General features: G+C 42.1%; 1 protein-coding gene across 1 annotated transcript in view; it reads right to left on the bottom strand.

Moving 5' to 3' along the window:
- The window catches only part of nav3 (neuron navigator 3), a 397,873-nt gene extending 385,827 nt beyond the window's left edge, over positions 1–12,046 (bottom strand). The window contains exon 1 of the mRNA XM_050035975.1: positions 11,675–12,046. Within this exon, the coding sequence (XP_049891932.1) occupies positions 11,675–11,743 (69 nt within the window). The 5' untranslated portion in view covers positions 11,744–12,046. The remainder of the gene's footprint in view (positions 1–11,674) is intronic.
- Positions 12,047–12,848: the final 802 nt, after the last annotated feature.

The following is a 12,848-nucleotide window of genomic DNA, read 5'->3' as shown; positions in this document are numbered from 1 at the left end:
GATGAGGTGTATTTTTTACACTTTAAACCACATCTCAACCGAGAAAAGTGTCTCCTTTGGATAAAGTTGTGTGGTAACGTTAGACCACAACATCAACTCAACGTGAATAAGATTAACAATGATGTCTACATCTGTTTTAAGGTAAGTCAACATTGTGTTTGAGGCAACATATTGTCACTTTGCTGGAAAGAAATATAACTGTATCTTTAACATCTCTAGCTAACGTTAGCTAAAGTTAGCCTAATGTTAGCTCCTAGCTGCGTTGTTCATCATGTCACCTTGTTGCTGGGAGTTCATTAGCCTATTTTGTTCTAGTTTTGGTACTTTGGTGATCGTGCATCATTGTTAGCTGTTGTCCAAAGGGCTCTAGTTAAGCTAACGTTAACTTCTGGAGCTTAGCTTCATTAATTTATCTGTAATCGCAGAGATAACAAAGGTTGGCAAATGTTATGCTGAATGATTCAATGTAAATACTGTAGCACCAAACTAACGGAGAGACACTTGGCAAAGATGGTAAAAAGGCTGTTATTCTTTTCTCATATTCTGAGCCGAAAACCTTAACTTCAGTGGCACTTTAACTTGTTGTCTTTGATGGCGACGGCAACAAGATGCGGTTCACAAGTGTACACTGTGACCTGTAAATTTTGGCTTGTAATTTAAGCTTTTCACCAACCTTCTCAACAATAAAATGATGAATATATCCCTCCAATGCCTAGTTTAGGCCCTTTTGGTTACTTCTCAATGACATCTGATCGTTATGTCTCCAAAGAACATCAATTGCCTCCTGCGAAATGCCGTGTACTGTGACACCTGTCATAGCGCCCCGGTCACTGAATGTTGATAGTTTGTCCGAGTGAGTGGAGGGGTGTGTGGCTTAGCCTTAGGTCAATTGGTTAACCACTGAGAATATTTTTACCAGTCACACATGTCGGTCTTCAGGTTAATATTGCTACTCTTCAGTTTACTGCATTGAGCACCACTCGATACTGCTAAGAGCTAGCTAGCTAGCAGCGCCCGAACACTGTTAACTCTGTTAGCACCATTAGTAGTGTGAACCAGGCCCCCAGGAAAGCCGCTCAGCCTTGCAGCAAGTTTTTCCCAGTGGCCACATGCAGTATTGCAGCAAAAAAATTCCCTGTGGCCCAGAAAGCATTTTCCCCATAGGCAGCCACTGTAAAAGATACGTCTGTAAAACTGTTGACAGGACACCTTGAACTACAAACAAGGTCAATTATAAATCTTTCCATTCTAGCCATGGTAGTTTTATATACGTATATACGCACAAAATACTCTTACTGCAGCTTCTTACATTCAGATATTGGCAGTATTACACACTCTCCCATGACAGTGAACTAAAACCCTTTGGTGTGAGTATGAAACAAGACATTAGATGATGTAATTTTGGGGTTTGGGCAAGACAGACCGACATTTTTCAACATTTTAACAAATTTTTTGATTAAATGATTAGTCGACTAATCGAAGAAATAATCGACAGGTTAGTCGACAATGAAAATAATCGTTAGTGGCAGCCCTAATACACATCATCCTCACTTTACTAAATTTCTGTCAGTATGATCACATTTGGAGGACAAGCAATCATCTCAGTTAAATTCAGTTCTTATTGTAGGAAGACCAGTGTTTAATATGACCAGAGAAAGAGTCAAAAGCTTGATGCAGTGCAGAATATAGAGCTGCTTTCTCATATCATGTGCAAATCAAACAGGCTAACTGCAGTGGGCATAAATAAATCTGGTTCTTTTGCTTTTAAATTCTAGCACTTACAAGTAGCACCCAGAGAATGTAACCTGTACGACCTGATGCACAGGACACCAGCGGAATAAATGTAACACTGATCCCATGTTCATCATGTGGCTTGTACAAGCCTGCATCAGTCATGAGTGAGCGCCCGTGTCTCGCAACCCCTGCGGCGCTGTGGCCCCTCTGAGGAACCCAGCTGTTGTGATAATCCTGTTATCTGCCATTAAAGGTACAGAGGTGGAGGAGGGGGGGTCATACAGCCTGAATGTTGATGCAGACACGCCAGAGCAGCGGAATAATCCAGCACACCTCACCTGCCTCCACGTGTGTCAGGTTAACCCTCACAGCTCCAGACTAGATCTAAGCAAATCCGTCTGAATGCGATCCAGACACAATAACATGTATACAGGTGCACTCACACAGGCATTGTTATCGCTGACAGCTTGCTCCTTCATGAGATCCTACTCCATGCTCAAGGGGAAGATCATTACATGCCAACATGCGGTGAATTGCACATGCATAATGTATGAAACATCTAGAATCAACGTATGCATGCGGAACTCACCCGTGCGCAAAGGCTGAGAACAATACCCACTCAATAGAAAATCAAATCATCAGGCAGTAGAGCACACTGCAGAGACAAAACTCACTGTGATGTCAAGTGTTTCCTTTGTAGCTCAAACACTGCCACTATTAAGAGCACAGTTCCTGCCAGTGCCACAACTGCTGAATACAGATCCATCAAGGGTACTTTTAAGCAAGTTATGAATAAAAGCATTGATCAAATGCTGTATTTGATATTCAAAGTTTTTTGTTCAATTGAATCATTACCTTTGTTTCAATATTGTTTTGCAGTCAGAGTCACAGCACAGCTCCCAAGTCACAAGATGATTACCATTTATATAGCTCAAACTATCTGTTAAAAAGTAGATCCCTTATTCACAGGGGTGATGGGATTCTATTTAAACACCTTGCACTCTGTTTGTGGCCTCGTCGCCTTTTTACGACAAGGTGATATTTCAGGATATAAGACTGCGACAGACCTTGTGTAGAAAGGGTTTCAGCAGTGGTTTATGGCAGACATACACATGCACACACTCGCATGTAGGTGAGGGCAATCCATCTGAATTCCCCATCTGACTGTAACCACGTCCGAAAGCTGTTTGATTTAAGACGGGGTCCTAATAGGTGTAATGCAGCTCGATGTCAGTGCCTGTACGATCAGTGTGTAAACTTTAGTCATCAGGAGTGGCAATCTCATCTCAGTAACATGCAACACATGATAAAGAGAGCATGCCATTAACTACACCCAGGGGAATCACGCTCTTTATCGTACCCCCACATATCTGTGATTATAGTTTGGTGGTACTTGGCTCGACCCGCTTGAGGGTTGTGTAAATCACCATGGTGGGGAAAAGATCCCTCATAGAGGCTCCTATTAAAAGAAAATGTAACCCATTGAGTTTCTTCAGATGCTTCATATCTCTTAAATCTGTACATGCTAAGATAAAAGATTATGTAAGTCAATACACAATAACTGATAAAAGTACTCAAACTGTGTCTTGAAAAAGATTTTTTTCATCAGATTATTCAAAATAAACACACAAAACATATTAATCCAAACCATTTTAAAGTGTAGGAACTTGAACAAAATATCTTTAACACTCTATAAGTTATCTGAACTATGTTCATTTTTTAGTTTTTGAGATATGCTCATTTTTATTAGCAGAGTGGAAAGGCATTGTGACGGGTTCATCATTCATTCCTCTGGCGCCACCGTGAATTTTCGCATGGTTTTGCACCAAATATAGCATAGCACAATGACGTCATTATGAGTGTGCAATGTGATGACATGGAAGACAGAGGCTTTAGCTTTCTGCTGCAAAAAAAACCAAAAACCTAAATGCTCTTTGCTATTATGGTTTTTATTTTAGGTCTATATATACAGGATTATGCAAACAACAATCTCCTGGGACCACTACTGGAAAAAACCATGTTTGTACAGCACGAAATGTAAGGTAACGTAAGGTCATGATGTGATGAAGAGGAAGACTTAGCTTTGTGCAGCGAAACAAATGAATGCTCTAGCTATTACGGTTCTTATTTTCAATCTATTCAAACAGGATCATGCAAACAATGATCTCAGCGGACGACTGCGGGACAGGGTTAAACCTGAGGTATTACCCATTATTAAAGCTGGTACGGTATGGGTCATGCTAACTTTGCACTCACTATCTTTGTTGTAAAGATTTGGGGGACAAGGATTTGTGCAAAACTGCAAGCTGCAGGAGCCTCCTACTGCTTTCCAGAAAAAACGATTTTTAAGTGAATTATTTAAAACCCTTGTCTCTGAGTCTGTCCAAAATTGAACGCAGAATGTAGCCTCCTGAAATCTTTACTACTAAGGTGATGACTGCAAAGTTAGCGTAAGCCATAGGCTACGGGCACCTTACAAGCAAATCAGATTTTTTTGCTCTTGTGTGATCTTATCTAATTCTATTTAGATCTAGGCCACTTTCATATGTGGTCCTAAATCTGATACATATCCGAACACTGGCCATGTGACCACTATGACAAAGGTCATATTGGAAATTGTGTGTTTCTTCAATATATGGTCTTTCCATGTCATACCTCACTGCACAGGCGCAGATCACTCACCATACAGTGTCTGAGCACTACGCTGAAACTACAGAAAACTGCTGTAACCGCTGCTGCAGTAAGCTGCCCTAGTCACCAGCAAATAGAGCCCGACAGCCAGACGCCTTCTGACAGGGACAGCTTGCCTACATGCCAAGACACCGTTGTTGTGAGGCACCCACAGAAATATTGGAATGAAGCCCTGGACATCCTAAGGTTTGGTAGAACTGTTCCTCCATGAAACCCTCCACACTGCAGCCCCACCACTCCTGACTCCTCTCCCAACCGCACCCACACCTCTACCTCCGCAGAACTACCAGCAATAGCTGCTAATAGAGCTAGTGGACCAAAAGCACATTTGTACATAAGCCTGTTACCCAAAAAGCAAGCCCCCATTTCTCTGAAAATATACTAAACACGCCTGTTTTACTATTGTTACATTTTTATTGTTTTTTTAGGCACATGTGTGTGACGTTATAGTTGCATGTGAAGCGTTTTAAGGGCAGATAAACATTCACACTATTCGAGGCAGGAAGATCAGATTTGGGGAAATAATGGGAACTGAATATTGTAATATGACCTAGCCATAGAGTCAGAATAGCTGCATTCATGGGAAATACATCGATCTGAAATGTAGCAGATTTTTCATTTAATTTGTACCCAGAGAGCTAGGCCAAGTTTTGACAGAGTGTGTTAATGTTGAAGGCCTGGCTGATAGTGACACAAGGACAAATCTAGCAGCAAATGAGTTGGTTATAGCTGGTTAATTATTGTGATTTGTATGGGGGTTGCATTTTAAACTGAACTGCAAGAGCCCGGATCCATTCTGTTGGAAATGTATTCCCTCTGGCACAGGATTTGTGGTAGACTTGTACAGTAGGTTTCTGGTTTGCTGAGCTGATGACAGACTCTTTAATTATACCCTAAAATGCCACCAATGTGGCATGAACAAGGAGCGATACAGGCGAGTGAAAAAATAGCTCCGGGGTGTGCTTTAGGAATGAACACCAGATTTTACATCTATTACTAATGTGTGTTAGTGTTCTAAACCTCTAAATTATGTATTTTATGTGTGATTTATGTAGGTATGCGGAAGTTTTGGTAACTTGGGGAAATACTGAGGCAAGTTGAGCAGCTTTAAAGTAAACTATCTTTGTTTAGCATATTTAGAAATATTTGTCTTTAATTCCTACGTTGTTAATTTACTTTTCATCATGAGGCAAAAATCAAAGAAATTTGTGGTGAATGTAATTTTCACCAAATTATATACAAAACAAAATTCTAAAATAAACAGTGTACATTTCTTTTCAACAGTAAAAATAGCAGCTGAGATGTAGATGTATCTGTGGGAATTTTACAATCCAACACCTTTATTCAAACAAATGGTCATCATAGCATTCTGAGTTGCGGCCCTTTGCTGCATGTCGTTCCCTCTCTCTCCATCTTTACGCTCAACTCAAATCAAATAAAAGCCATAAAAAATAATCTTGAAAAAAAAAACCCATCTAAAACCGAGCATCACAAACACAAGCTGACTATCTCAGACATTTACAGCTTTAAAAACTGCTTTGTGTCTGTGTGCCTCGGCAGGTGAGCGATCACACATTCTGCATGTGATGTCAGAATTGATTCAGTGCTTCAGAGCCCATCAAACAGCTGGCTGTAAGGACAAATGAGGATGTGCGACTTCCCCACCCAGCTGTGATTCAGTGTCAAGATAACTTGACACAGACTGTATCTGTGTCACTGTGGCGATGTGGGGTACAGATACTTCCCAGCAATGTCACAGGGTTCAGCTCTCTCCCTGCCTGGACTCTCGCTCTCTCAGCAGACTAAGTTTTTCCGCTCTTGCCCATCTCGTTCCCCTCGCTGTCTCCCTCAGTCTTCATTTGGTGTCATTTTGTCCTCCCCTCTCTGTCTAACTCTCAATGGCATCACTGTCTCTCTCCCCTTTCTCTGTCTTTATCTTTCTCTCCCTAACGCTCTGTCTGACCTGCACATCACCACTCTCATCGCTTTGCCTCTGAGGCTTGTTTCCGTGAATGCCGCGCTTATGACGCTGTCCTGTTTTGACATGTTTTCCCTCCGATTTTATTCAGTGGTCTGAACCCACTAATTCCTCATGGAATGAGCTGCTGATGTACCATCTCGAGCCAAGTGTGTGTGTGTGTGTGTGTGTGTGTGTGTGTGTGTGTGTGTGTGTGTGTGAGGGCTGGGGTAGGGTGGGGGAGTTCTCCCCAAAATGTCACCACACCATTACCAAAAGTACTGATATGTAGAAAGATCTGTATGAAGAAATGTCAATCTCACAAGAAACTTAGAGCAAGTTAGAAGCAAGCTCTGTCAGCAGCCCCAGGAGGCCACTGTGTTCATTTCACTTCACAATATATGTATCGAATACAGTGTAATGACAATCTATGCTGTCTGATGGCTGTGTTCAAGTAAAAGCCATTGGGTCCTGCAGCAACAAAGTTACATAAGGCTATTAATCATATCACTCACTTAAGAAAGTCCCACTTGCAAAGCGCTATATTTTTTTAAATTCATGAACAATGCTCTGTCAAAGTCAGAAGGGGGAGGTGCATAGAAACATCATGTCGGCACATGTATTACCAGTGTCACCTAATGTCACCCCCACGTGTGGAAAACATTCCCAGAAAGAATGTATGTATTCCAACCAGAGAGAATTTAACAAATTTAGGGTTACTAGCTGCTAATATTTTCCTATTGTACCGATTATCAAAAGTTTACACCACTCCTCTCAACCCAATTGCAAATTATCTCTGATCAGGCTGGATTGAGCCAGTCTCTTCTGACTGAGGTGGCCACATGAGCCCCTTTACATTCTGATTGGGCTTTCATTCTAATAATTAGTGTGATATTAGGGTCCATGTAAACACACCTAATGAAAAGAGCCTCCACGCCTACACAGGCACTGCAACCCTCCAATGAAATTGCTGATATCCAACATCCTTCACAGACAGACAGACAGAATACAGAGCATACACAGAAATACCATACTGTATGTACCACGCTGGTGATTATCTTGACTGCATGTAACTAACCAGCTGAACAAACAATGATTACAAGGGAGCTATCAAACATTGCTTCTTGGGCTGATGATGACAAAATTGGCACACATATGTAGATAGCATTTTCCATCAACAATGACGAAAACAAAAGGACAGATGGACATAGTCCCACTGATTTATTTAGCATTCCGGCACTACATGCTTTCATGATCATCTATAGGTTGCTAACATGTCCTCTCACAGTTCTGCACAGCGTGGGGCGCATCTGCATATCAACCTGCCAGGTAAATTATTTAGTCAACATATGCTATGTGCTCTCACCAACTGCCATTGTATCTTCTGCTCTGACATCAGCGCCATGATACGATGGTATGCATCAAATCCCAGTAACAAAAACCAATCTGGTATTAAATTATTCACTCATCTTTCACCAACTCGCCCCCGGGAGTCCATCACATGGGAGAGTCCACATGGGGGCGAGCCAGTTAATTCTTACACAATTCAGTGATAGCTCTCTCCCAGTGGGCCGGCTTTAATGCATGGGTAAAGCATGAAAGCGATGCATATGCAGAACAACAGCTTTGTAGGGATGTACTGGTTTAAATGGTTTAGAGAAACTTCATTAGAGGTTTGCCAGAACACAGAAAAAGCTCTAAGGTGATTGGCTGATGGGGAGACTTCCTGGAGACCCCTTAGCAACAATGCTGCCGCCCCTGCCTGACCATCCACAACCAATCACAGAGAGCAATTTTTCCCTCAGGGTCAGGTGAACAGTCTGATCGTAATCACTGCTTCCTCATTCACAGGGATGAACGTGAAAATGAGAAGCACCATCCACCTGGGAAAAAGACAGTGAATAAGAGGCGGAGGAAGAGAGACAGAGAGGCGTGGGAGGGAGAGAAGAGGAGAGAGAAGGAGGGAGGGGAAGATAAAGACTCCCAGGGTGATGGGAGGAGGAGCGCTGGCCAAACACAGCTTTCTTCTGCTTCAATTTACAACTTTTGGATTCTTAACTTTTGGACATTTGACACAAAAATCCTACAGATAATCCCCCTCTGGTAATCACAGGGATAGACTGCAAACTCCACGCAGATCAGATTTTATGTTTACAACATTTCAGCCCTGCCAAGTTGGTCAGCTGGGGGTGTGACAAACTTGTGAGACAAAATTTAACAGAAGTCTAACAAGAGCCTGGTGAATAAACCTAATCTTAACAGCTGAACACTGCAAAAAGGCCCTTGAAATGAATCATTAGACACACTGGAGAATATGTTGATTGATGTCGATTGATATCACCCTGTCTGTCCATTAAATATGAAGCTACAGCCAGCACTTGGTTACCTTAGTAAAACACAAACACGGCAAACAGGGGGAAAGGGCTAGCCTTGCTCTGTCCAAAGGTAAAGAAATCAGCATGACTAAAGCTCACAAACTAATACATTCGGCATTTTCGGACCAAACAGTTCTGGGGACTCCCTAATACCCCTTTTCCGCCAACATGCAACAGGTTCGGTTCTGGTTCCCATACCTGATTTTGAACCATTCAGAGCATTTCAACCAAAAATAAATTGGTTCAGAACCAGAGAAGTTGGTTCCCAGCTGGAACCAGAAAATAGCAGGTTTTTCTTAACCTTACATGGAACCGTGTTGACATCAGTGGACGTGTCATATTCTACAGGTTGGCAAGAGAAGACAAAGACGGCAACAATGGAGATGTTTAGTGAGCGGGATTGGGACAGGACAGTTGTTTTTTTGTGTGGGAGTGGAATGGGGCAAGACTGAAAATCCACTCCTGTGTCCCCCTCTTGTTCAGACACAACAAAGAGGGGGGGTTCTTAAAACTATGTTCTTGGAGCTTTGAAAAAGTTCCTCCGGTCCGAAAATGCCAATTACATGTCATTTATGTTATCCATACAAAAAAAATAAAGTGTTGAAATGATAGTTTAAGGCTTTGCAGGGTTATAAGCCATACTATTTCTTGGTTTGGAGCTGTAACAATCTGGAGATTCAGCTGCTGAGCTAAGCTACCAGGCCCACAGACTTCAGCTTCACATTTGCTGTACAGATATTAGAGTGATCAGTTATCTTGTCATCTAACTCAGCAAGGAAGCAAATAAAACATATTTCCCAATATGTCAAACTATTCCTTAAATTGCAAATCTTGACTGGAATTCAACTTGTGTGCCATCATTTTCTCTGTACCACAAGTCTGGCTTTCATTGACTATCCACCTTACATCCATCTAATATAAAGTGAAAGGTAACAACCAGGTTGCATCATAAATCACTGAAAAGAGACAGAGAATTACACTTTCTATGTCCTTAAAAATGTGTGTTGTAAGTACAGCAATTTCTTCTGCTGGGTTCAACTATCAAGGCTGACAGAGTGGAGTCAGTATGAGACTTTGGGGACGAGACATAACCCATCAAGTCAGGCAATTACAGCACACATCCCACTGTAACCACAGAAACATCGCCAGGAATATTAAAAACCTTCCAAGAAGCTCTTTCTGCTCAGAAACATTTGTCTTCTGCCGTAGCTGAAGGCAACAGTTAAGATGGAGAGGGAGAGCTTATCTTTTGGCATGACACACATCTTCAAACCAAAATGGTAGCCAAAGTGAGCCAAATCAATTCCCTTACCAGATGAATATTTCATGTCACTCTTTACTCAGTTCCAATCTCAGCTTCAAGGGAGGGTCCCCTCACCTAGAAATCAGCTTCCATTTTGAAGCCCTAACAAAGAGTATGCTGCTCCAAACATAGCCTTGTGTTGTTGCATGACATTTGACAGAGGGTGTTTACAAAAAGAGACCAAAAACTAATATTGGACAAAGAGTGAGCATATCTATCTAATCTAAGTGAGCCATAAGGCTGAAATACCCTCTGATTGTTTGAGTGGCCACATGGATATTTTTGTTAGTGTTGCTGCAGAGCTTTGCAATCATTCACAATGTTATCACAAATCCAAGAGCAGGAGCACACCTTCATTCCTGCGCCTTCTCTAAAAAGGGTATAAAATGTTGTTGCCTGGCAGCACAAGCAGCAACACGTCTCTGTGTGGCTTTAAAAGGGTAAAAAAAAGCACTCCCAGATGGCACTCAGGTCTAAAAGGAGAAAAAAATAATAAAGTACAATCATCTTTTTTATGGGATCTTAATAGTGCTACAAATGTCAGACCTGATGTATTACTGCGCTTTCGCTGCGTTCGGATGTTCCCCGGGCTTCGCCTGGACAATCATTACGCTTATCAAAAGCACTTCATTAGAGGAATCAGGTCAGAGGCAGAGAGAGACAGAGATGCTGTGTGTATCTATTATTTGTTTCGGTCTGTGTATGCATTTTAGTAGATGTGCATGTCTCAGTGTATGCAGGTGACTAAAGGAACAGAAATAGTTCCTGTGTGTGTGTTTTTGTTTTTCTAGTCCAGTAAGTACCAATTCTTTGCATCTATGGGCATCTTTTTGCATTGAGTGCACCTAAGAGTACAGTATGTGTGTATATGTGTGGGTATGTGCTTTACTGTTTTTCAGAAAGACACAAGCTTGTGCCGTTGTCCATAAATCCCACATTCTGCAGACAGTGTGAACTTGGCCTGACGCCTGAGTTCTCTCAATCGATCCACCCACTGCCGCCACAGATGAATCTGACCCTCTCGAGGTCACTGCGCTCAGAGTCAGAATCCTAACTAGCCACAGCTAAGCTCACCATTATCTTACCAAGCTCATGCCCTCCATAGCAGAACAGCAGACCATTAGCACACACAATATCTCTCTACAGGAAAAACTATTTGTCTCATTTTTATGGGTATTATTCCCTTCCTATTCCCAGAGTGGTTAACATAAAAAGCATCTCAAACAGAGAGTAAATATGTATTCCCAACGGGGAGGCTGGGGCGGGCCCTGCCCACCGCCACGCCACACGAGCCGAGATGAAAGACTGGAGGCGCTGAGGGGGAGCAAAAATCCCCCCCCCCCCTTCGTCTTTATAAATAGCTATTAGGAGATATGGAGCGAAGGAGCTACTGGGAATTCAGACAACAGCAGCAATTGGACCAACATGTTCTCTTTTTGTAAAGAGAACAACAAACCAGGCGATAAACAAACTTTCATCCCTTGGCTTCCACATACATACAACTGGAAAACAGCAAAAGTCAAAGCTGATTGAAAAAAAGCAGTGCACACACAGCAGGAGAAGATCAAGAGCATTGTGTAGCAGAAAAGGGAAGAACAGGAAAGTTTTGCTTACCTTTTTCTGGTCCTCCAGCTTTTGACTCGTCGACTTCTTCCCATGTTTGCTGGCTTCCGGTACATCCATCCCTGGTCCAAATAAAGAATAACTCCAGAGTAAAATCACAGGAAATAAGCTGAAGAGAATCCAGGTGGCTACAGTTTCCCAACAAGGTCCTGTGTCCGGCTCACGCCTTCACCCGGACACAGGCGATCCATGGCAGGTGGTGATTTGTACGGTAAAAGTAAAATGTGTCTCTGAGTGTTATCAGCACTGGAAGGTTTCAGAGAGCAGGATGAATACCAATCAGGTAGCGAAAGGCTACCGAGACAGCGTCATTATGATGACTGGAGTAAAGAGAACACCAGAGAGGACTTTCAGCCTGCAGGTTGTGTTGTTTTACATGAAGATAACAGTTATGCTAGCTTCTTCCTCAGAGTGCAATCCCTGGCTCCGGCACACAGTCTTCCCTCCACATCTGGGGAGAGAAAGATAAGACATGCTATGATTCAAATGCACAAAAAGCAAAAAAAAAAAAAAAAAAAGAGAAGCACAGTTTTAGCTTAACAATTAATGCAAAAGCTCTCTGCCTCTCCGAAAAGTCAATATTCCCCTCGGTGCTGCACTGTACAAATGGCGGGGGTATCTGCATATCAAAGTGAATGTTGCCATGGTGCTCAGAGAGGGAGAGAGAAGGAGAAGCTTCTACTACATGCTGTTTGTTCTACGCTGAGTGATTGTTTTTGATTGTTGTCTTTTTTTCCTCCGAAACCTATTTTCCACCAAAAAGAAGCAAGGGGAAGGACTGAGTCATGCTGAGGTCGGGTAAACTCGCACCCTGGGAAGGGTCCAAGCATGGAAAGATAACCACAGGATCGGTGGCTGGCCCCTCCGTGGACTCTACTAGGGTTCAACTTGTCTTTTTGGTTTACTGGCATCCTGCAACACAACATCTGACATTCAAAGGGTCTTATGCTGTACATTTATAGCATGATTTGTGGATGAAACCCCAAAAGAACCAGTGTCATACTTTATCTATTGAGCTATGTAGGACTTATTCTATACAGACAGATTGGGTAAGCGTGAATTTACAGTATTTCCCCATAAACTCTAAGAATATAGCCTTATGTATTTAATAAATAAATAAATAAATAACGATATCTGTATGCTTGTATTTAGCCAGTTCTGTGTT

Source organism: Epinephelus moara, chromosome 23 (genome assembly GCF_006386435.1).
Source record: "Epinephelus moara isolate mb chromosome 23, YSFRI_EMoa_1.0, whole genome shotgun sequence".
NCBI lineage: Eukaryota > Metazoa > Chordata > Actinopteri > Perciformes > Serranidae > Epinephelus > Epinephelus moara.
The sequence above is the reverse complement of the archived record's forward strand: the minus strand, read 5'-3'. Positions and strand labels throughout refer to the sequence as shown.